We start from the raw sequence: 26,381 nt of genomic DNA, 5'->3' as shown, positions 1-26,381 counted from the left end.
AACCAGTGTCTCTGAAATACATTTTATGTGCAAAACCTTACCTTTATTAAGGTAATGTCAATAAACAAATACCTGCAGTATTTATAGTAACTGTATTTACATATCACATTACAAGAGGCAGGATTTATATTACAAACTCTTAAAGAATTCTAAGAAAGTCTCTTCAAAAAATATGTATCATTAGAAGAATAAGACAGTACATACTGAACTCTGATTGACACTTGGAAAATTGTTCTTTTCTCTGTTGTAAACTTGTCAAACTTGTAGACTTGTTTGCAAGTCTAGACCAAAATCTGCTTCCTATGGAAAGAGAAAAACCTGCACTGAGGCATTTCACTGACATACTTGATTAAAAGCGCTGATTTAATATTGATTTGAGCTAATCCTCTCTGGTGCATGTCAGCAAATGAAGCCCAAACGAAATGCACCTCTGTCACACTTCGGCACAACAATCGTCTTCTGTTTGACTGATTCTGGTAAACAGCCACTTTGCACAGGTGTGATCCATCCAGAATGGCCTTAAATGTAGAAGTAGTTCTCTGCAGCTTCTCCACTCTCCACCATTTCACTTAGCTGTTTGTTTATTGATTCCTGTAGCGACCCCAGAGAGAGTTCTAACACTGGACTAGTCTCTGTGGTTGGAGAACCCTGTGGGATTTCTAAGAGAACATCAGACAGCTCTGCGTCCACTAACTGCTCTCCATCACTCAGGCTCAGTCTGTATGCACCTTTTGTCTCTGCAGTGGCTGTTTCCTTAGCTACTGTTTCCAAGGCAACCGCCTCGGTAGGCGTATCTTGCACCGCAGCGTCGTCTCCTCCTTTGGAGGCCTTGAGTGTGGCCTGTTTCTCGATTTCTTGAACTAGTTCCTCGTTGTGATCCTTCCACTGACGGTACTTAGAGGCCGACAGATCAGAGTCCTCCAGGAGCTTGTTGATCTGCTGCAGTTCTGCTTCTTTGGCCTGCAGAGAAAACGGGCTTCAGTGACCATGCAGATGTCCAAAAAAACATAATTCAACTGTCTGAGAACAATTAACTTAAAATGTGCTACAGGGGTGTCATTGTTTCATAGGTAAACTATTTCTAATAGTTCTTAGAATTGTCTTAAATCACAATACATGCTTCAAGGCAATTCTGGAAACTTGACTGAAGATTTGAATTACTAATAAGTGTGAAGGCGAATCAATAACTCAATATTTCAACACATGACTTGAGTTTGAACATGAGACAAGAGGTCACATGTGTGATGACCTGCACTCACCTTCAGAGTACTCTGCAGGGCCCGGAGAGTGTGTGCCTTCTCATTGATGACAGGGTTCTTGTTGCGTCGAATGAACGATTTCCTGAAGTGGTCATGTGTAAATGGCTGCTCATGGCCAATCAGAGAAACTCCCCCCTCCTTTATGTTATTTAACATCATGCCCATCTCATCTACTTGGCCACCTTGTTACATAGATGGAGACACAGAGAACAAAGGAATGTAGGAGCAAATCAATGACGAAAAGTCATAAGTGGAAATAGGCAGGGTTAGAGATGGAATGAAAAACAAAAAGGAGCAGCAGGGTTTGGTTAATGACATTACACACAAAGCAGTTATAGTGAAAAATATCCACAAGGTACAATCAAGAAAACAACATGTTGTGGGGAAGATGATCCTGATAAATGTTTTAATAACTGGTGTTTTGGAACACTAGTTATTAAAACATTTATCAGAGCAGATCAGTCTTCACAGATGAAAGAAATTATACATTGAGAAAGGAAAGCAAGAACAGGAAAAAAAGGAATTGAGAGACAAGGTGTTGGATACCTGTTCCTTTGCTGCCCCCTGTCGCAGGACTTGAAAATGGCACCTTGTTCGTCCTCCCCTTGGGGCGAGGCAGAGTGTTGGACTGCACCTTCTGACGCACATCATGAAAGACAAAATGATTTGAATGGTACTCCCAATGGTGTGTGTGCTTGTCATGTGTGACAAAATGTGTAACTACATGTCTGACTGCACTAACCTTGTTTTTCCTGCGAGGTGAGGGAGATCCCTCACTCTCTGATTCGGTCTCACTGTAACACTCTATTCAAAAAAAAGAAGATGTTTAAAATGATACCATAATTTGGTGCGAAGGTATAGTACAACATGTGTAGTACATTCAACTTTCAGATAATTTTTCATTGACTGTCAGGACTTGGTTAAATGAATCTATTGCACAACATGTAACCATAGCAACAGGGATTATGCTTCATCTTGCCGTATGCTACCATTCAACACTATCTAGTGAAACTATCATAAAAAGAATTTAAAAAGACATCAATATCAAATTTATTTTGTAGTAAACTTTTACAAGCACAGTGTATTACTGTGTAAAATAATGGACTAGGGGGTGAGGAGGAAATGCCATGACCTTCATGATTATTGTGGCATACAAGGAAAACTCATCAAAGATAATGGCTGAAGCAGATAATGCATACACCAGATTTATTTTGGATGGAAGTGTCTGAGAAATTGATATTAAAAGAGAGGAGGAAGAGGAATGTTCATCAATCACCTTCTTCACTAGCTGGACCTGTATGGAATTTCTTGTGCTTCTGTATGGCTGTAATAAGAAAGTTTATCCACCTGGAGAAAATAAATGACAACAAATATGTTAACAATTCAGCTGCTACCATTGCTGTTTTAGTAATGTTTGGGTTTAGGCTTCCTCATCTTTAGAGTTCAACACAGGTAATGTAATCATAACTTCACACAAAATCAGTGTCCTGAAAATCAATCTGCAGGGGGCAGTGCAGACCTGTTCAAGTATGATTTGACACCTCTAATGTTCTCACAGCAAAAAAATGAATGAAGGCACGATATTGGAGCTGAGGCTCTTTGAGGGAGTCTACCATTATAAAGGTACATTTTCCAACTTGTCATTTATGTAAAATATGTAGTCTTAGTGACTAAACATGGATTATTAAACTTTAGCTTGTTTATAATGAATTATGACAAAGAGAAGACAGACATGCTAAATATAAATTCATCCAACTTACTTGCTCATGTCACTGACGTTGTCAGCAGCGAAGAAGAAGTTCTGAAATCTCTGGTGGCACATTTTGAACACGCTTGTGGAGAGAGACAGGAAGCAATAGACATGTGAGTGAATCTCAAGACACAAGAAACTCACACACACACATCCACAAGTGCATGCAGTGTCACACACACAAAAAAATACTTGTTCGCCATTTCCTTTTTCAGTTTAACAGTTCATTTAGAAAATAAAGAGTGTTTTATTTTGCACATTTTCCAGGATCATGTACTTTGCTACACAAAGCTGAGACAGATCTTCCACTGTGCACAGATACAATAAAGCGTCTGTTTCAAACTTCTCAGTTATGAATAAAACACAAAAAACTGTTTTCAATTATAACACTGTATCTTTCATAATGGCTATAAATCATCACATATACCTAGATAGATATTTAAAAAGCCTGTTAATATGATCCATCACAGAGTTAATCCTTACTATTTTCTTTTGTGTTCTCCGGCGCTCTCTATGCTGTAGCTAGCTATATTGACTAGACCCTCTGCCTTCTCATCCTGTAAAAAAGCAAACACACACAATTCAAGAGTTAGAAAGATAAAAAGTAAAGTGGGACACTAATATTAAAATATTTTCAGACTTTGATTTAATTCAACTCATACAAAATGAACATTACCACTTGGTTCAATGAAATGCCCTCACTGGGGTTATATATACTGTAATGTCATTAAAGAATGTGCTTTAATATAACACACATTAAAGCATATGCTAAACTGGAGCTATAAAAGAGTAAACATTTCAATGGTACTTCAGAAGAGTTCATTTTATTCCCATATGCTCACCTGTTGGCTGATGTACCAGTAAAGGGAAGGCCCCTTGAGAACAAACCAGAACCGCTGCCACTTCTGGGTAATGAAGACACCACTATCCTTTCGCTTCTTCCACAGCCAGCCATCGCAATCGGGACGGCCGAGTTCACGGCAGGACACACGACGCCGACTCATAGCTGTTGTCATTCCTTGGAGGACAAAAGGATGGTAAGAAGGAGGAGTAATTGGTTTGTGAAAGAGATCGTTAAATACTGGATCAGGGCTGTAGTCGGTTCTGTTAAACATAAAACTGTACCTTTTGTAGAACTCTTCTTTGACTGAAAAGAGAAACCAATAGAGTAAATTAGTGTTTAAAGTAGTTTTGAAAAAAAAAAAAAAAAATGAGCAGGGTTCAAACTTTCATTTCTTGGTGGTAAATGTTTGCATTCTTTCTTGTTCCTTCTCACCGTGTGTCCCACCATTTCAGGGCAGGAAGTGATGCTTGCTGTTTCCTGGTTGACTCCCTGAGGTGAAGAGCTTCTGAATGATCCAAAGGGGGATGGACTTCTGGGTGATGGTGAGCGGTCTCTTCGTAATCTTGGGGAAAGCCTGTCAAAACTCTCAAAGTCCCCTGGAAAAAACACACACGTAGGTGATCATCCTGCATAAACTAGCAACTGTCAACAGCAATGAAGCAATATACTCAACTGAAAATGTAAATGATTGTACGTTTTGTGTTGACAGTTAAATGACAATAAAACAACTTAGCAACATAACTTCTACAGAACTTGGCCACTGATCTACATTAAATCCTCTATTATACCACCACTGTATCTAGGTGATAAATGTCACATGTGCTTAGTATAAGTACTAATAATCCCTTTGAGCTAACAATTACTCTGATTAGGTTTCTATGAAGAGAGAAAATTTCAATCGCACCTTAACAATGTGTGGTCACAGTTTGAAAACCTTTTAATGTCACCTAATCAATCCTCAACTTTGTTCTTTAAAAGTATTATTCAAGAAGTGAATCAGACACACCGCCTTAAAGTAAAAACTGAAAACTCTTTTACTACAAGGGCTAAAGAAAGACAATTAAAATACACACACACCAACTGAGCTCTACCCTGATTAAGATTTCATGGCAATAAGTCCATTTCAAAGTCCCTTGTTGTAGCCAATGTAATTTTGGCTTTATTTCTACCTGCATACAGTGTATTGTGGACTTTCTTCCTACATCATTTACCTGAATATATTTATGAAAGAGACAGCACAAATAAAACTAAAATAAGACACTTCCTGTCATGCCTGTTCAATGCTGAGATCCAAGCAGCGCATTTTATCTGATATACTGTTGCAGTATGCTTATTTTTACACAAGCAACACAACTGAAACAAGAAGAAGAAAACAAGCTAAGGAGAACTTGAGGACTTCTAAGGAAAGGAGACATTTTGTGGAGGGCTTGAATTCTTGCTACGTTTCCTACCTGAAGTTGACAGTGGTGACAGCCCCCCCTGTTGGTTTTGATAAGGAGTAAGAGTCAGACTCCCCTCTAACTCCTTTTCAGAGGCCAACTCTGATTCCTCCTGTCCCATAGGCTGCTGATTTACTTCTGGCTCGTGAACAGCTCTCCTGGAACAGAGAACATATACAGTAGAAACAATCAAAACAACTACTTGATGTTGCTTTCAGAGTCTGGCATCTGAGATATGAGAATCAGCTGCCAAAAAACATGCAATTACCAGGCAAACCAACAAACACGGAAGTGAATGAATAAATCAAAAGTGTTACTGATCACAACTGCATAACCATGTGATGATATCTTTGATGAAACAAAATAAAGGCGACAATGTTTGGTTATGGATGTTTATGTCTTTTCAAGTTGATTCTCATACGATACTGGAATAAATTGAAACTAGTAGTTAAAAAGGAATAATACTAAAAAGACTATAAGTGAATGTTGTTGTCCTTTAAGACTGAGATTTAATTTGACTCTATATGCCAGTAATTTAACGTTTCGACTTCTATTTTTCTTTAGAGTAGAGTTGCATTAAGATGTGTCAGGATTATTTATTACCTTAATGCTTCATTCTCCGTCTACTCCCTCCATTTCTCTGAGTACGTCTGTTTTCCATCGGCTATCGCTGTCTCTTCTTGCCTCTCCATTAATCCTCCCTTTCCCCCCCTTGTTTGTGTCTTACTTCATCTATCGAAAACTCCATCATCTAATCATCGTCTCTTCCTTTATCTCATTTCCAGTCAACCGTGGGTTGAGTGTAGTGCGTAGTGCAATTTATGGCATTTGCAGTGTGACCTCATTGCACACCTACGGGGTCTTGGCAGATTAATAAGGTCAAAGGTTTTGTGGGTGGTTTGGATCTATTGAGTACATTTTTGGTAAATTCATGAACCAAATTTGTGTCCAACCTCCTCTGTCTGTATGCTGACATGTATACAGACTTATTAACTTATCCATCTTCAAAGTTCATCTTTTTATTGACTATAAAGGCAATTAAAAGAAGTAAATCTAGAATGGCAAGATAATTTGCTTCTATAGAATCGTCTAACACTTAATTTTACATGTTCTCTTCATGTTTTACAGTCAGAGGTACGTTTAGTTTTCCCCTTACCATATAGTTCTGTTTACATTCAATGTTGCTTATTAGAGAGCTTTGTGCATACCCCTGTGGTCTAATGTATGTAATGAATGCTTTTCCGTCCATACAAAACATTTACATTTTGAAACCTTTTTACATCTGTGTTTGCTAGCTTGTTGCATTTTTCTTTTTCCTTGCTGCACATTTCTACTTCTTGGTGCATCATCGCCACCTGTTGGTCAGTGGAATGGAGTGAAACCATTGGTCATCATGCATGTGCATACTCCCACAACATTGTCCCATAGCAAAATCCACAAGGTGCGTTTAATTTACTCACATTCCATATAATGTATTTTGGTCAAGTGACCAAGTGAAGCTCTATGTGATAACTTTCTTTGTACAAGAATGAATGATTTGTTCTCACCTAAAAGACAAAGACCTGACAGAAGCTGCTACCCTCTCAAATATGGAGTTCCTTGGATTTTCCTCCTCGTCGTCCTCCTCCTCCTCCTCCACTTCCTCCTCTTCTGAGCTCTCGTCTCCCTTTTTTTCCTCCTTTAAAAAAGAAATTAGCAGATGTGTAAGCATTTGAGTGTGTGTTAAGGGGTTAGTAAAAGGCTTAAGGAAGCGGATGTCATGTGGATTGTGATGGCAGCCCTCTCCTGAGGTTACCATCCACACACTGTGGCTTAGGAGGTGAGCCAACAACAAAGACAATCACACATACAGTCCGTGAAACCCTTGCTAAAACCAGGACAAGACAACTTGTGAGAGCAACGAGGAGTACATTGCAGCTGATTCACGTCTCCTTATGTGTGCTCTCTCACCCTACGGCACAAACTAGATTTGAGATTAACATGGTAATGGTCACAAGGGGGTGTGAAATGCACTGTGTGGGTGTGTGTGTGTGTGCACTTGTCTCGGATGCAGTGTGTCATTTGGTGTTTAGTTCAAAGACAAACAGTCGGCATACTAACTACTGAGAGCGTGTATATGGATACCGATCCTGAATGATGTTAAATGTAAATCAAATTGGGGATTCTTGTGAATGGAGAGCACATGTTGTCTATGTAAACACTCCAGTTTGTGCAGCATGATTTAATGGTTTCTTTCACCCATGGATCTAATTATCCTAAACTAAAATTAAGTGGTAGGTGATTAAAATTGTATGTATGCAACAATAACACTTGGCTAGAAGCTTCCTCTAACTTTACAAACACTTAGAAAAAGTCCACAGGGTTATGAGGCAAAGTATGAGTAAACCAGAAAAAAGTAAGTGCTGAAAAATGTTGAGGTCCTTGTGTGGGCTTATCAGACTAATTCTAATTAATTATGAAAAAGTCTAAAAAAGTTAGCTACGTTCGCATTTTCCTACTGTGTGAAAAGTTCATACAGTCAGTTGTTGGGGTGATGAGGTGAGTGGAGGAGGTTTTTAATGATCCCTGACCTGTGTAGAGGAGAGCCTTGGGTCTCTGCGCCTCACTGACCCAGGGATCTTCTTCAGGAGCAGAGTCACTCCACTGGGATTCTCCTGCAGTTTCTTCACAAGGTTAGCTCGGCTCCAGCCCACCTGATGCACCGAAACACATGATTATTCTAGCAATGAACTTGCAAAGTTATATTTGCAAAGTAAATATGCAGAACTTTGTCTTAGTTACTTTGCAGATAATTCACAGTCCAGCCTGAAAAAGTCTGTCAGGACCGCACAGGGAAATGAAACAAGTGCAACATACATACAATAATGTGTCCACACAGACATGAAGACTCACCACTATCTGGTCATTGACTTTAATCACTTCATCACCAGCGATGATCTTTTCATAGGCATCAGCTGAAGGCTACAAAAGGAGAAACAAACAACACATCAATTCCTGCAACACACAGCATATGCATACTCATTTTTGTTTTACTTCATCAACAGATGTGAGACAGAGTATGTCCATCGTAGAATTACTATAGAATTTGTTTTTTCTATGATCTGATAGTTAGTCATGGTGTCTCTTGAAGCTTGAAAAAATAAGATTCTAATGATGTTGTATAGACTTTGAGTGTATATGTAAATTTATATCACAGTATCAATATATATCACAAAATACAGAGGTGCATTCTTGTGGAAAATCAACTGAGGAACTGATTATGGATAAAACAGGTTGTCTGTTTTGGTTAATCCGTTGAATTAAATACACTATAAATGAGGATTTAATTCACCCACAAATACTTAAAGGGTTAGCTACTGTGCCTACGTATGGCAAAATCTGACAACAGTAAAATGTATATTGTCTCATCTCGTGATATTGTCATCTGAGGAAATCCTATGATGATGCACTGACATGGAACAAAAAGAAGGCAGCATTCAGCCATAGTGATGAAACTGCAGTAGCAGGGGAGCCTGGACTGGACTACTTTGTTGTTGACATCATGGAAAAACAACATCCCCATCTTTCTGTCCCAAAGGAAAGCTACCCTTGTACTCTTTTTATGAGCCCTCCTTATTCTGGCTAATAACCACTCTTCCATCCTTCCATCGCTCCCTTGTTTATGTAACAAGCCCTCTGATCTCAGTGATCTTTCTCAGAAAATCATGCATCTGTGCTCTTTTTATAGGATGGTTTTATTTTCTCAGAGAAGACTTTATGAACATTGAAAGCTGAATCACTTTAAACTTTAAACTTTTTAAGTAGATAAAATCCTATGTACTAGATTTACCTGTTGTTCTGCTACATTTCATAGTCGCCTACTATGGGTATGACTATGACATTATGCAGAAGTAACTAGTCTGATCAGTTTAATCCATACCACTTTTAAACAGATGGAAAGGGGGAGTACTTCAGAACAGTTCATTTAGGTTTTACAGATAATTTTATGCATTTAAGAAAAACTATTACTTTATTGATACTGGGCAAACTGATCCTCTGCATTGGACCCAACCTTAACACACACAGAAGGAGCAGCGCAGCACCTAGGAACCAACTCAAGCTCTTTTATCAATGCCTTGGTCTGAGGCACTAACATGAATATTAACCCTAACATACATGTACTTGATGGTGGGAGGAAACCGGAGCACCAGATGGAGACCCACAACTAACATGAGGAGAACATGCAAACACTACACTACTTTGCTGTGAAGTAACAGTGCTGCTCAAACATTTAAAACATGTATTTATTATATTTTATTAAGTGTAAAAAAGAACTACTTAGTTCATTATAAATATAAAGCACAGCAGATGATTGCTGTAGCTGATATACACACAGAGATATTGTAAGCAAGGATGTGTCATATACAAACTGTGTCTTTGTTTACATACAGTTTGGAGTTGGAGCATTTGGAACAAGCAGCACCCTGCCGTAGATATTTATAAATCCACAGTATTTGCAGCACAAGGGCTTAGATTTGTATCAGTTTCAAAGCAGTGAAGCAAAGATAAGCTATCAGCTAAAAATAATGTGTCACACAAAAGTACTTCCAAGGGGATTTCCACCAAGTGCTTTCATAACAAATAAATCAAAATTAACTTTTTATACTTAAACTGTGCAAAGCAGCATTCAATGTTGTAAAATACATCATTGTATATTGATTTGATCAAAAGAAACTTCACTATCAAAAACACAAGAAAGTCAGTGTATGGAAATAATATATTCAAGTCAATATTAGAGCCAACTAAAAATGACATGTTTGGTCCTTGCAACTCTGAATATACTTTCAGTTCCTTGTAGATAAGAGACCAGGACAGATTAGTATAATGTCTGTGGTTAGCAGATCAAAATCCTGCAATAGCAGAAGTGTAAACAAGAGTAGAAGTGTTAGCTTCTGCAGAAGCTCTGTGACAGACATGAGTCACAGTCACAGCACTATGCTTGTTACATTCAGTACATGTCAGTGCTCTGCCACTTTTTCCACAAGACAGAACCAGTTTAGAAATGAAACCTGATTATCATGTATAACACTTCAGTAGCCCAATGCATTTTCTTTTAGATCTTACAAACTGTAGCTGAAGTTAACCTCTTGGTCTTGAGTTCAAGAGGTTGAGATGTTTGAGTCATGGTGCTATTTGAAGGATTGGTGAAGAGTGTGGACATGGCAGTGATGGTTAACACTGCGTAGTTTGTGGGCTGAGTCAACATTAAAAAAAGGAGAGTAATTGAGAGAGTCAGACCTCAGCAGCAGTTCCGGTCACGTAGTGGTTAATGGAGCCAGTGGACGTTATCTCAATGCCCTGAGAGAAAGACAGACAGAGAGATATTATATACTTTTCAAACTGATAAACAGCTCATACAAAGATCTTTGCTGTACGGTGTCACTTTTGCACATCACTGAGTAATACTGATTCACTCTAATGGACACAATAAACATTGCTCTCTCTTTCTACTGTCACCACTGTCGGATTCAGCAGAGATATTGACGTCTGTCTCCAGATGTATTGAGGGCTCAGTCTGTAATCACCCGTTAGCCTGTCCTGATTGATTTCTTCAAGTCGTAATAGGCACAGGGAGAGCAAACTAATCACACCCCAGCAAGCCCAGATCACATAATCAATAATTATCACATGACAACAGACACATGAATGGATTTAGACTAAGAAACCATTTCCTCCCATCACTCCAATCTACAGTGAAAAACATAATTAGCTGAAACTATCAATGTTTTTCTAGGATTTATTTTGATTGACATTACAAATGGACATTACTATTACTTAAAAGCTATAAAATTCAAATCTGGACTCACAAATGTATTCAGGTTTTTTTGTTACAAACAATTCAAAAAACTGAGCAGCAATATTAAAATAGTAATATTTTATAGACTTTGGGGATTAGATATTAACTATGCAGTGTTTTGGCAATGTACAGTAACAAATAGTGAAGTAGTGTCAGCATCACTTGTGCTAAAATTTATGTTTCTCTTTAGACCACATAATAATAATTAATAAAGTAATTGGAAATAGAAAACACAACACTCCATGTGGTATATTGTAAGGGATTGATCAGCTACAAGTGGCTTATTACAATGATGCAAAATGAGAAGCTTAACTTAACAAAGATTTTCCCTTTCTTTTATAACACTTCTCTTTAACTCCACCTTCTCCTTCGTGGATGGAATAATGTGCTATGTTTTACTTTCATATTTACATTTAGCTCCTGACATGACGCCACATATGCGTTGTATATGAATGATGATTCCTCCTGCATCTCACTTCCCTTTCTATCTTTAGCTCCTATTACTCTCTATCTTTTCGAGGGCTCACCTCATTATTGGGTGCTGTGCTTCAATCAATCTCCCACTGTCTTTAATCAGATTTTGCTGCTGGTTGTTGAGCACATTTGTAATAATTATCCTGTTCCGCTGAAGACAAAATTAAATAGAATCACCTCTGACAAACCCACTTCCTCTTTCACACCTACAGTCACAGCCAAATTACGGATCCACAAACACAGACAAAGTATGTTTGCATGTATTTGACAGACAGCTAATATCATCTAACATGAGAGATTTTGATTTAATGGGATGAGTACACAAAAAGGAAGTAAATTGGGGAAATGTACTGAAGGAAAATTGCTCCTTAGAGATGAAAATTACACTAGATGATGTAAGTAACACACAAAAGGAGGGCTTTAACTGTTGTACTCAATGTACAAACTGAAGGGTAGGTCATTAAGAGAAGAGGAGAGACAGGAACAGAAAGTTATTTATGAACAACTTGATGTGAGAGAGGGTTAAAAAGAAAAGAGAATAAAAAGCATAGAGCTTGGTACAGGAAGAACCTTGAGTTAGATGAAAGGAGTGATGAGTGGAACCAAATGATGACGGAAACCTCCGGGCATTGATGAAGGCAGAAAATGAATTAACTGACAATGACAGAGAGAGCGAGAGAAAATAAGAAACAGAGAAAGAGATCATTGTCAAGAAAATGGTGAAGTGGCAGTGGTGAAAGCTGGATAATAATGACATGGTATGATGCTGCACGTACAAGATGAACAGATGAAACACATACAGTAGTTGACCAGGAAAGTGAAGAGGCAAAACTCTTAAGAAAGAGCTTGAAAATGGTTCCACAGATTCAGCAGAAGTAAACACACACTGATTTAGATTCATCTTAAATGGTTTAGTTATATTTTTTAATATCACTCATATTACTAAAGTTAGTAGTGTTATGACTCAAATGATCTCACTGAATGTTATTTCTAATTCAGATATAAAGGTTCATTGTAAAAAAACGTATGTAGCAATAATACTGGGATAGAGTAAAAACGATAATAATAATAATGATATTTTTTCTGTAACTTCTTCTACATTATCAACTTTATTATGATTTCTACTGAACTAATTAAAGTGAAATCAAAATAATTGTTTGTTTTGGTTGTGATTTCTGACGACCACTGCCCTAATTTTGACCACCTATGATTTCCAATTCAGCGTGTCCATTTTTATTATTTACATGTGCTTTGTAAAATGTGCTTTGATGTTAAACTTTTCATTGGTTCTACATTCAACGCAGCAATAATGACAAAAGGTCAGCGTTACTAAGAGATTAAAAGATGTGTTTACCAGCTCATCACCAGGCGACGCAGGCACTAAGTCGACACTCTGGAGCTGAGCAGTGTGGGTAAGAAATGCTTCGGGGCTGGAGCTCAGGATCTCATCACACACAGCCACCAACTGACGGCACTGGAGGTTAAAACAAACAGAATTTACTTGAAGGAGAAATCAGTTTGGACTACAGTTTATTTGGCATACTCAAACAACATACTCAAACAACCCTTGCAAAAATAATAAATAATTTACAATGAAAATTTTCATCAGCATTCATTGCAAGTCATCAACATCAGGGATCAGACTGAAACAATATGAATCAGAACTAGATGTGCCTGCCTCCAAGTTATTTATAATTACTTTAAATGTATCCAGTGAGAACGGCTCCCGAAGTTACAAGTCATTTTGTAACTGATTCCAATCAGAGGGAGCAGCATACTTACTGTAGACACACTTTTTTCCAGTTCAGCATGAGCTTTAGAGACAATCAATAGGAATAAGTCCTGGTAGTGACGACAATAACTTTTCTGAACGAGGTAAGACAGAAGCAGACCAGGAATGGCTTTATAGTAGACTCACCACGGAGATGATGTCCTTTTCCTTTTCATAGACTGTGATATCCTGTTGGACAAGTGAAACAACATGACATGAGTACCGTCTACACAGTTCACAAAGCAATAATAGCAGAGATGACCCCGCAGAGCGACCTATATAAGGATGGTATTGATTGGATGTTGTGGAAATGAGAGAATCTGACTCAAAACTCATGTCCTATTTCCTCTTCACAGCATGAAGATAAAGGAAGGCGGCATCATTTCAGAGCTCTAATGATATATTACTGGATATTATTATAGCTGTGCACTTGTAGAAATAAACAAATACATGTAAGGTAACACATATTTTACAAAATTAGTAGTACAGAAAATAAGCAATCACTTGCACAGTGTATAATCCCCACTTACTCCAAGAATTCACATTCATTTACAAGAGCACACGTTTATACAGAGTATGCCTATGCAAGAGTGCATGCACAGTTACTAAGCATGGCTAAGAGCCAAAACACAGCAGAGCTAAACTGCTTAATCTCTGGTTTGTGGGAGGAAGGTGTTGACAATTCTCCTACAGACATTACTAAGAGGCAGCTGAGTTGACCTGGGAGCTACATAATGAGAGGAAGGCTTTGAATGAAGGAGGACGATGAAACGTAAAATAGGAAGTATGAAGGAGAGAAGGCTAGATGTTTACACAGCATAGAATATTCAATGATTAGACTAATGCCCCGTAACATTGCCTAAACTAATCTGCAACGCCTGATGACTTGATGAGTTACATAACGGATTGTAAGGGGAAACTAATCCCTGTGAAATGTAACAAGGGATCACCAGTGAACAAAGTTGGATTTCTGGGCTAATTAAAGGCTGTGACACAAGACTGTAGGTAGGGGTTTGACTTGGAGAGGTTTCTGTCATGATTACTGGTCAGTTTAACTATCTGCTTGTCTTTGTGTCTTGCCCTCAGGTACTTGAGTGTGGATAACTACTTGGAAACAGAACATGTGAGATATATTGATTTACACCAAAAACAAACTGCAAAATGTTGTGTATAAACACTTTAAGACGTCCACTCCAGATCTTTATCTTTATCCAAACTCAAGCAAACTTGATTTACGTCTGTTAGCTAGCTACCTAGTTAGGAACCTGGACATATTTCATAGCAGAAAAAAGGCAATTGGTTTAGCAACTTGACTGTAAAAGGCATTCATAGGTTGAGTTATAAAAATATTATAAAATATTGAGGGGAGCTGGGTGCTAAAATTAAATAATATGTCATTGGTGGAAACTTGATCTAGGTAAAACACATCTGAAAATATATTTAGGGTTAATTTTAGCCACTGAGAGGAGTTGCCCCACATGATAATGCCAATAAGACACTTCAGTCAATCAAAAGAAGAATTTTGAAACACAGCTACTACCATACTAATAGGCACAGCAAAGTTTTGACCTTACTCTAACATCAGCATGCTAACATGCTCACAATGACAATGTTAGCAGGTATATTGTTGACTATGTGCGCAACTAATTCTAGGATGTTAACATACTGATAAAGCAAATTACAACTGAGGCTTATGGAAATGGAAACATTTGACAAGTAATTCATTACAAACCAAAGTACTGGCCAAATTAAAATTTTAAATTAATGATTGTGCTAGATGAAAAGGGCTGGGGGATCAACAAACTCATGGCAATCCATCCAATAGTTAACCAGATATTTCATGCAAGAACCCAAATGTGCACCGCATTGTTGAGATGGAGAAAAAAACTCAGAAAATCAAATCACCAAAGTCAGTAGAATTCATTGTTTGGGGGCTGTGAAAATCTGAATTCCCAGGAATCTATGAAATAATCATCAAAATATTTCAGTCTGAACCAACATGGCGGACAGACCAACCAACAGAACAAGTGCCATCCCAAGAGCCACACCACTAGTGTGGCTAAAAGATTTGACTGATTAGAGATAGGAAAACAAATACTCACCTGCTGTAAAGACAGGTCAGATTGCAAGCGTAAGTTGGAGACAGCTATTCACTTTTACACTTTATCAGGGCAGGTAAATGCTGAATAGTAATGACTTAATGTAATGACTTCAGCAAATCCTGAATCCAAAATGTTGTAAGTGCGATCTAGCAGTGGCAGTTGTGGTACAAGTAGATGAGGTTTTAATCTCATTGCCAACTCCTACCATGTACCATTACTTCTGCCTTCCCTTAAATAGTAACACTACTTTCTTTCCACCATCTCGCTATTTCGGCAAAAGGTAAAAACCCAGCATATGGCCACACCTCTGCTTTCTGTCACAGGAGGCTTCTATTCAACAGTACATCTTGTTCTGCATTTTTTTCTAGCTCTGCCAGAACAGGAAATGACACTGTGTGAGGTGGGTAACAGGTACACTTCTGTCCTGAAACTGATGGGCGTGCTAGGAAAACATGATGCACAAATCTGTACTTCTCACTACTGCTTCCTCAGTGATGATGACGTAAAGAGGAGACATTGTGTCCATAGGCTTACAAACACAAATGTATGCACGCATAGCCACTTTCTGAGTCCATCAGTTATTCAATAAAAGTCAAGTGTCCACAAATATTTGAAAGTATAAAAAAAACACATATTGGTCATTCACAAAAAAGATCTGCTATCATACTACATTTTAAAGTACATAAAAGTTATTTTCACAGTTACATGAATATAATGTATATCGCACTTGTGAAGTATATGATGCTTTGCAGTATTATAAGGGAGTGGCATGAGGAGAACAGATGAGACAAGAGGAGAGAAGATGAACTCGACTATGCATGGGACAAACACGTTTTGACCCCAATTGCCTCCAGCAGTTTCATGCCCCACTTTCATGGCCTTCTGCTCTTGATAAGATATTAACTAAAACCCTTCACTGAAAAATATGTGCTGTTTTTTTGTTTTATTTTCAAGGAACCCCTCAGGTTTTGAAACACAAGATTTAAAAACTGTCACATTAAACAGGGATGCTACTGTACAGATGGACCTCTTTCAGTTCTCCATCAACTAAAGCAGAACAGTGGGTGCACCGTCTCAAAACTGAAACATTGAAAAAAATGCAGCTCTGGCCTTTGAGTTAGGCACAATAATGGAGCTACAAATGATAAATTGATGAAGTGTTTAGTCAGAAAGACAGAAACGTTATCGGCAACTATTATGACAATAGATTCATCATTTTTAATATTAAGTATTGAGACAAACATGTCAAAATACTCCCACCCTCTCGAATGAATATAAAATATAGTACACATGAATATTTTCTGGTTTCTTTAGTCTTCACCTATAGTTAACTGAATATGTTTGGATTGTTGACTACTGGTCAAGACAAAACTAGTCACTTGCGGACATCATCTAGGATTTGTGAAACTGTTTTTTTCCCACTGACTGATACTGTATCGAGAAAATAATCAACTTTTTTAACATAATAAATTTACGACACAGACCAACTGTTACTTTAAGACTGACCTCTTCTTCAACTGGACTTTAGCTAGGGTAGTTATAGATTAGCCACAATTCTTCTGCTTGAAGAAATGGTAGACAATCTCATGGAGCACAAGATTTAAGTTACTTTAATAGAACTTCAGAGGTAAATCTTTCAGCCCTTTGCCTTTCAGTTGGATGACCACAAGGATTTACAGCAAATGGTTTACATCCTTGAATTCTGCAATGTAACTAAAAAGTACTTCATCGCTTGATAAATCGCTTGTTGTGTTGTGTTGTGTTGTGTTGTGTTGTGTTGTGTTGTGGTGTGTTGTGTTGCATGGCGTGTGGCTTGATCAGGTGGTGAGCTAACTTCACTGCAGTGCTCTGTGCCTGAAAGCAGTTTCTTGATAGTTGTCTAGGAAATAAAGACAAGCTATTGTGTGGTTGTAACATTATAAAAAAAATGAAAGCCCACGACAAAAAAGTACACAAGCATGCGTGGGTACACAAACACAAAAGACCGGAAACTAAGACACACATATGCAATAAGCCATGAATGTACATGTTCAAACACAGACTGCCTATGTGTTGTTGTCTGTCCCTGGATATGTGAATATAATGCAGTATATCAAAGCAGTATAAAGCAAAAGGTTGGTCAAGTCAGGCCACATAATATTATGCCTATCTCTGTTTACATACTTGGACTTCACTAGTAGCTATTTTATACCAGGTCACACACTTGCTATAAAAAGACTGGGAGACATAACTATGCTTGATCTCTTTTACACCTGCTCCTCATCTTTCTGTCCAAATCTTATTTCCTTTTTCTCGTCTTCCCTTCCTGTCCATGTCCTCTTCCTTACCTTTTACCACTCCTAAACTTTAAATTTGTGCTCTTTTCAGCCCCCAAAAATATTTATTTTATGTCATAACGGTCATTAACTTGTTACGGCTCACATGGATGATGTCTTTTCATAACTAATTCCTGATTAATTTTCTAATTGGAAAGTTCATTTTTTTAGTAACAGTCCACTTGGCATTCTTTCCTGTCTTATCATTTCTTCTAAGTTGTCCAATAGCAGCTCACAATTTGTGAACATGTTGGTCATTTGCAGCTTATTAAACAAAAACAGCATTCATTTATAATATCTGACAAACAAAATCCTTACATAACTAAAAAGGGTGTCCTTTAAAACAAAGCCACAAAGTCAAAATGTCACAAATGGTGGTTAAACATTAAATTCACCTCTGTTATCCTTTCATTTTCCTGAATCTCATTTTCTATTAAACTCACATACCTTAGTGGAATGCTTCCTAATTCATCTTTGCTCTCATATCCAAGTTCATAGTTTATGCACTCCTCTCTCTCTCTTCCCCTCCGTCTCTCTCTGTCGTGGACTCTGTTGCTGCTGGGCTGACTAAGAGCAGACTGAGCTTGTGCTACTGTGAAACTTAGACTTGACAACGCCAGTGAGGGATCCTAACAACACCAGCTGACTACTGACCTTGATCGCCCCCGGGTGTGAGAAGAAGCACACAAACACTCCCACTCACACAGAGACAAAAAGGACATAATAGTCCTTTCTTTAGTGTAAGAGATGCGGTGTAGCTTTGGTGAAAGCAATTCTCCAGAAAAGGACATTATGATGAAGCCACAGCCTCCTGACAGCAGTAAAACGTCACTGGACGGCATGACACCAGCCTCAAACAGCCACAAGCGACTCATAGAGGCCATGACTGACAAATTGGTCTGTTGCTTATGTAATTGGTATGGTATAGGGACAAACACATGAATTGCGTAATATGACATGCTACAAGTGTGTGTGAATCCTGATATTCTTCTACACAGCCTGCAGGTTTATAATGCCAGGTTTATAATGACAGTTGGATGTATGAAGCCTGAAACCACGTGCTTGATGATTTTTCATTTTCTCTTGTCTGTTGAACAGGTGAGATTGCTTCTCAGCCTTCCAAAACTGACCTTTTATCTCATCCGCCAAGGGCTGATTTATTAATAAATGCCTGTGAAGCACCTGTCAAGACAGATGACATACAGATTTTATAGATACAAAATAACCTTATCTCTTTCCAATGCTTTTTTATGAATGGAATTAGTTACTTGACTGTCATTTTAAACTTGTACAGTCATTCATTGGGTGAAGTTCGAGGACAGGGGAAGCCTGAATAAAATAACAAAAACAAAAGCCATCGGACCATTTTCATGTCAAAGATTGACAAGCCCGTTTGGGAGGTGAGCCCATCGAAAACAAATCAACGTGACGCTGATCTCGCTGTACAAAATGCCCGCACACGATTACAACATTCAAAAACAGGAATTAAGCTAACAATAGCCAGCCATTACCAAACGATGATCAACCTGCGACAGGGGCGAACAATAAATGCTCTCAGATGCAGCTGCAAATGTTTCTCACTAATCACTCATGCCTTCGTCCGTGTGAATGAAGCAAATACTGAATGAAAACAACAGTCGACAGGCGCAAATCTGATTCACTTCATAGTGGCATAACAGCCTATCAGCTCCATTGCTGTCTGAAAATCAATACTTCCTTCCTTCCCCTCCACTCAGTAAGTCCATAAGAATATTGTCAATGTTACTGAACAACAACACAGACACTGCAACTCTCGTTTCTCACACTAAAGTCCTATAAGCTTGTTCTTACTCCTGGTTTCGACCAACCTTATAGCGCTAGGGCACATCTCAAATGAGGCTTGAACAATGACTTACTGTGAATGATAACAAACAAAAATAGCAATTGCTCTTTTAGCTGAAAACGCAACATCACCTTGTAGAGAATGATCCAATCAAAGAGGAAAGAGTCGTACCTGTCGTGCTGGGTAGGCGTCCTGAGCTGGCTATAGAGTGCTATATATAAACTCCTCTAAATACGAGTCTCCTCTTTTAACCACAGCTTCTCTGTACCTTTTTCTGTTGCTGCGTTCCTTTAATTACCTCTCATTTTGTTGCTATCTCTGTGGCGCTATCTGTCAGGCTATTCTATTCGCTACAGTGTCGTTTCACAGTTAATAGTCTCTCTCTCTGCTTGTTGCTCTCTGCTGTGTGTTCAGCAACAAGCACTCCCCCAGGAGTCAAAAGTCATTTAACAGTCACTGTGTAATCCCGCACTGAGTCTCCTCCTTCCTTCTCTCCCTCCCCCTTTGATTCCCGTTCTGTTCTCTCGCCTCCCTCCCTCAGGCACTGCAACATATCCAGGCCTGTCCCTTCTGCTACCTGTGAACACTTTTTACCCACTTAACATTCATAGCATTAATGAATATTCCTTCTCCTCCCATTTCTTCCAAAACAACATTTAACCATGCTGTGAAGGAGTAAATACAAACAACCTGTAGCCCTCGTCTTTGGCAATCTTTTCAACTTAAGCTTCTTCAAGGTACAGCAGCCTTCAAATATGTCAGGAATGTAGAGATAAAGAATGCAATACCCAAGCTAAGCTGAGCAACATAGAGTGTATTTGCGCTTCTGTTTTTGTTTCTGTATTTTAGGGCTTGATTAAAAAAAAAAAGAAGACATTTCGCACAACAGGTTGTAGTTCCTCCATGGAAATTTAGTGCATAACAACAGCTCTACAACCATGCTTTGCAGTTCCTCCACAGATAAAACACATCAGGTTTTCATGCACGTGTGCAGTAAAATCTACTATAAAAGCACATTTTTGATTGCTGCATTTTGCTACAAAAGGTTGCCCAGACATACACTTGAGGTTGTAATAGTATAAATGCAAATGTACCAGAAGAAGATCCTTGAATAGACTAACCTTGTGCACAATTCCTCCCAGTTCTCTGCAGAAGTTGAATATGTTCTTGCTGGTGGTGTGCCCACTGAGCTGGGAAAACTGATACCTGAAAAGACATGAATTATATTCAAATAAGAGGATCCAGGCTGGAAAGCAATGATTACAATGATTTGATTTCATACTGGTAGTTAAAGGGACAAAGAAAAAATAGATGTTCTTGGAAAATGACACAAAGAGAGAATGAATGAGAGGACTTGTAAATAGCAGGTATCAGCTTTCTCAAACAATGACAGACAGCAGGACAATTCGTACACCAAAGCACACAGATTGGATGGCTACATTGTTAAATGATTTTAACACAGTCGTGCCTTTTACACAACACCTACAGCAAAAAACAAACAGTCAAACACACCTGTTTTGGGGTAAAAATAGAATTTCAAGAGCTGTATATAACCGTTAGATGACGCCCTCTTTACAGACCTGTTGAGCAAAGAGAAGAGTCCTTTGGCTGACGTAATGAGTTCCACTACAATCTGTAGGACATTAGCAGGCAGCTTGGTGGTACTCCGTCCATTGTAGCTGTTGAGGCGCCAGCGGCCCTGGATGCCCATCTGGAGGGTGTGGGCAAGGGCACGCAGTTTCTCTGTCAAACTTTGTAGGTTCTCCCCACCTATACCATACGTCTGCAGAGCACAAACATACACATCTGGTTAAAAGACAGTTGCTACACAGTCAATCTGAGATGTGTAATGAACCTCTTTCACTCCTCCAGAATGCAAGAGTCATGGTGGTTTAGTGATTAAGATACATATTGTACACCACATTGTACCTTGCACCACATTGCGGCCCTCATTTCCTGTCTGTCCACTTTCAAATAAAGGCATAAAATACCTAGAAAATGCATAAAAACACTTCACAATAGGCTTTTTCAAAATAACTGGGGAAAGAAGGAGAAAGATAGAACATTCTTCTTGTTCAGACAAAATAAAAGCGGTGCAAACAGCATTTCTTGGGGTTGAAATGCATTTTGTTTGAGGCTAAGACAAAGACATCAAAATTTGATGCTTAAGATAGCTGAAAAGTCTCTGCTATGAAGCTACATTACAACTGAACTGGAAAACTCTTGACACCATAATGTAGATTGTTAGCTTCATATTAAAATACAGTGAGAAAACATTTTTTACAATAGCAAAAACAACAACTGCAATAGCAATGAAGATGCACTTTTTTCCTGCCATGATCCACAGATGTGCCAGTTTATAAGGTACACTTACTGATGCAGCCCTGGAGATAATCATACCTTCATAAAGGTTTTAAAGAGATTTTGATTCAACTTTTAAGTAATTTTGGATGCAGTTTTGGTGCACTTGAATTGGTGTTCAAAAATGATCCTATTATCTATTTTGCTCTGATGTGGTCTCTGGCAAACTGCAGCGGGTGTTTCTTACTATTTACTGGCATTTTACAGACAAACATTTGCTGAGCAACCCAAAACATTAACCCGGTAGATTAACTAATAATGAAAATAATTATAAGGTGCAGTCATAAAATCACAATAAATGTTGATATAACATCAAACCTCTCTTACAGATAGAGCCTCTTGTATCTTTTTCATGTGCTTGTCATCACAGTTTTGTGTCCATCAGTGTGAGAGACGTGACTCTTCACAGCCACTGAGGAAGGGGCAGGGATATTGTCGTGACCCACTCATCAGTGGTCAAGAGGTTTGGTGCGGTCAGGCTTTGTTGTTATATATCAACCAGCCGGAATAATCCTCTGTCAACGAGTGGCCATGAATATTTCATGGCCTTCTCAACACTGTGGTCCTTAATTATGTAACCATGCACTTGAAAGTGTTTGGTCTGCTCCATGTGAGCATCTGATGGTTGTTTTTATGAATGAGCGCAGTGTTAACACTTCACACAGCATCAAAACAGAGCGGGATGAGAGGATGAGAGGCAGAGCATACGGACGGTCCTTAATATAAAAATGTATACTGTAAATCTGCCTTATGTAACACAATTTTAATTAGTACAGTTACTAGAATTAAACTTTCACACAAGTGCACAAAACCTCATGCGTACATTCATTAAGACATTGCATTAAATTGTGTTTCTAATGTTGTAATGACTGTTTCAATTATTATTACAATTATTTCAACAATTCAACAAAAAGCAGTTTAAGCAGTCTGAGCCTGATGTTCACAGGCTGTTACGCCACCAGAGTTGGAACCTTGCCTGGTTCTGTCCTACTCAATTAGTCCCTGCATTGAAACAAAGACCATTCTGGAAACGCACAAACAACCTCCCCACGCACCAACACGATTATTTAAGTGTTCTAACCTCCCTTTCCAAATTGAATGAGGAAGAAAATTTATTAGGCGGCAGAAAAACATGGGAGTGACAATCAGAGGGTACGTGTAAGTGTTTTTTTTTAAAGTCAACTTCAACCTTTGCCAGATTTGCATGTAAAGAGTCAGCGCTTTTGTACACCAAATCTGCTTTGGTTGCAGTTGAAGCATGACTAGTGCTTTGATGTTGAAAAACAAAATAACTATTTTACTATGATTTTCTTGACTAGAGAGAATTTTGCTTGCTGCATGTTGCTAAAGCCCCTGAGTGTACAGTACGTCCGTTAAGCAGGACTTATATGGCAACAAAAATTGGTGTTTATCCTGGCTGAATTTGCAAAAGATTGTTCAACAACTGCTAGTTCCACTGTGCAAACAAGAGCAGGGTCTAAAAACAGTGTATGATGGTAAAAAATACATCTCACTGCTCCAATATGAGAACATGGGCCTACACAGCACTACAGCAAGACAAAAAAGATGACTGCTGAGTCAATATCCCCTGCCTCCTCTTGCACACTAACAGCAATACACACAAGTCAAACAGCCTTGGATACACAGTGTATTGCTATGGACACATCTTGTACACAAACACACATGATTCCACTTCCTCCCTTACCAGAGAGCAGAGTTTCTCAACGGCCTCTAGTATCAGCTCCTGATGCCCGATCTTATGGACTCCCAACTTTTCCAGATTCTCAGAGTTCAACTGGAGGAGGTCCAAACCCGACAAATGCCACTCAGAGACCGGGTAATGCTGCAAAGGGGCATCCAGACCTAGCAAAAAAGCATATACAGTTAGGCTTCAACCATGTGCAGGATTCAAAGTATTAACCCCACACAAGCATACAAGCAGAGACATGCAAGGGAGCATGGACTTAACGATCAGAAGTGTTGGTGGTATCCTGAGTATGAAGCTTGAAAAAAGACCTATGCTCCATTAAATGCACTGTGGTAAAAATATGTCTGTGAAAAGCAAGTGATTCAATAGCACAATAGTTATTACTGCATTAATGTAATAACAATGTGTATTTAATACATTTTTAAAAATGGTCAAACATATTGAATATCAAGGCTCTGAACTCTGAACCACTTTGAAATAAGTAGCAGAAATTGGCATAAATATGTAATTCTATGTAATAGCTCATTTATTCTGTAAGGCCAAAATTATAATATATTTCCCCTATGTAACAGCATAAGAAAGTGTTAATCCATGCACTTTACAGTGAGTAGTCGGCTTTCCCTAAAATCCCTACTTATATGACAGTCCGGGTAAAATAAAATATAAATCAACCGGCTTAGTAAACTCAACAGGTCCAAGAAGTATAAAACAAACAGTCCTGTACTTTGTTCTTGAGGATATTACCTCAGTTGTTGACACTGATCAGAACTAGACTGTTGTGGCTTCTCTCTCTCTCTCAGCACAGGCCACTTCCTCATTCCACCTCCACCTTTCACTTCCAAGAGGATTTGGTGTGGCGCTTCTATTTCTGACTTTACTGTCCGAGCCAAAGTACCTGTGAGGCGATCAACGCGTGAGAGTAAAAAAAGCGCAATGGTCCTCACCTTGGAGCCATTCGCAGACTCTCTCTTCGCTCCACGACGTTATAGGCTCCATGCTCGGAGTCCTGGTGCAGACGTTCGTTCAGCTTCAAGCCGTCCTGGCTGACTTCTACTTCTCCGGACTACTGGAAGAAGGAAAAGTCGAGTCTGATTTGGAGTCCGACGATGACGACTGGCACTCCTTCGGAAAGGTACAGGTAAGAGTCCACCTGCTGTCAACCAATGGAGCGGAATTGTCAGGCTCGACCCGGAGCAAAGACCCCTCCCTCCTACCCCCCTACCCCACCCCCAACCATACCTGGAGGAATAGTGTGTGATTGTGAGCGCAAGGTGCTGCAGCTTTAAGGCTTCATAACTTCCTTCATAGTTTTACTTTCATGGACAATCACGTCAGACGTACGAAATGAGCACAGGGCCCCGTATTAACCGCAACACCTGTCCGTGAACCAGTACATCAAGTATGTAACAATGAAACTTTGTGTCTGAAAGATTCGGAATTCTGAATGGAAATTATGCCCAATTTTAAGTATGTGATAGCTACATTTGGTGGCATTATAATGAAAGTTGTGGCTGTAATGAGGAATAGGAGGAATACAGCCCCCCCCTCCCCCGTCAAAACACACACACACACACACACGCACACGCACACACAGATAAACACACCATTGCTGATGTATTTTTTTTAGCGTTTCCATTTCCATTACTGAACTGTCAAGACTTAAAGGGGAAAAAATGTGTTTTCCCTGTAAAGACTGGCAGATCTACATAATCCTCTTTTCCTAGTACACTGGTTGCTCTCTTTGAACCTGTTGACTGGTTTCTAATATAAGACAACACTATCTGATTTTTATCAATATTTTATTCATGTCTGATGTTTTCATGGGAACATTTCTGGTTGCTGAATTATTTACAATATCAATAATTACATCAACACCATACAAGTAATGGATATATATTTTCATGAATAATTGATCCATATCCAGTTTTTGTCTAAGGAGAAAACAATGTTCAAATATAATGTTTCATGTGTAAAATTGTGTTTTGTGGTTATTTACTGCGAGATATATGGTTTCTTTAGGATTTAAAATGACTATAATGACAGTATATCTGCTAAAATCCCTTATTTAAAAAAAACACTTAAAACAAAGAAGCAGTCTAGCAGTCGCTGGCTTTAGGATTCAATGTTCCTATTATGTTGAATGATTACCATAAAGTGCATATATGAAGCATTGCATATGTAGTTTATGCTTATTACATTATTCCTAAAACCTGAAGGGATTTTGTCAATGAATGTTGAATCCGCTGTGAGCTACACCCTGAAATCATTGCTGGCATCTCATCGTATTGAACAAAAGCTACAGAAATAAAAGAAAGAGAAAAAAAAGATGTTAAATGCTCCCCCAGAAGTAAAGGCCAACGCCTCATGAATCATGAAAGAACAGCCTTTTGATATCTGGCACCCCCTGCTGTTATTCCCTTTCAACCAAGAGAAAGAGACAGAGGGAGAAGAAAGGGGGCACAGTGAGAAGAGGGTGTGGGGGAAAGTTGGATTTATGTGTCATCAGGTGAAATGGCACGGTGGTATATACAGCATACCTCATCGCAATATCTTTGAATTTACAGAGAACATGTTAGGCCACATGCCAAAAAGAGGAAGGGACACCCACACACTGTCTTCACTTGCTCAATGAGGATACTTACAATGTTTCAGGCAAAGACTTTCTACAGGTATATGTTGACAAATGAAAATGAACACCTA

At 38.7% G+C, this 26,381-nt stretch overlaps 1 protein-coding gene across 1 annotated transcript; it reads right to left on the bottom strand.

Moving 5' to 3' along the window:
- On the bottom strand, nt 1–25,049 carry cnksr1 (connector enhancer of kinase suppressor of Ras 1). Its single transcript, XM_053336243.1, has 21 exons — nt 24,626–25,049; nt 23,679–23,836; nt 21,193–21,395; nt 20,734–20,818; nt 13,521–13,562; nt 12,957–13,076; nt 10,570–10,629; nt 8,185–8,253; nt 7,863–7,985; nt 6,840–6,970; nt 5,305–5,450; nt 4,286–4,449; nt 4,135–4,156; nt 3,852–4,027; nt 3,493–3,566; nt 3,020–3,091; nt 2,536–2,606; nt 2,002–2,063; nt 1,806–1,896; nt 1,260–1,441; nt 1–960 (listed from the first exon to the last, which is right to left on the bottom strand). The coding sequence occupies exons 1-21, from the start codon at nt 24,675–24,677 to the stop codon at nt 520–522; spliced, it is 2,544 nt and encodes an 847-aa protein (XP_053192218.1). The 5' UTR covers nt 24,678–25,049; the 3' UTR covers nt 1–519.
- Between the last annotated feature and the right edge of the window lie 1,332 nt (nt 25,050–26,381).

Source organism: Scomber japonicus, chromosome 16, assembly GCF_027409825.1.
Source record: "Scomber japonicus isolate fScoJap1 chromosome 16, fScoJap1.pri, whole genome shotgun sequence".
Taxonomy (NCBI): domain Eukaryota; kingdom Metazoa; phylum Chordata; class Actinopteri; order Scombriformes; family Scombridae; genus Scomber; species Scomber japonicus.
Note: the sequence above shows the minus strand (reverse complement) of the source record. Positions and strands in the feature narration are given on the sequence as shown.

Excerpts from the sequence above, each read along its gene's own strand:
- cnksr1 (XM_053336243.1), bottom strand. The coding sequence starts at position 24,677 with ATGGAGCCTATAACGTCGTGGAGCGAAGAGAGAGTCTGCGAATGGCTC. Across the intron at positions 4,450-5,304 it reads GTCACCACTGTCAACTTCAG|GGGACTTTGAGAGTTTTGAC; the intron begins GTAGGAAACGTA and ends TGTTTTTTCCAG. Across the intron at positions 961-1,259 it reads CCCTGCAGAGTACTCTGAAG|GCCAAAGAAGCAGAACTGCA; the intron begins GTGAGTGCAGGT and ends TTTTCTCTGCAG.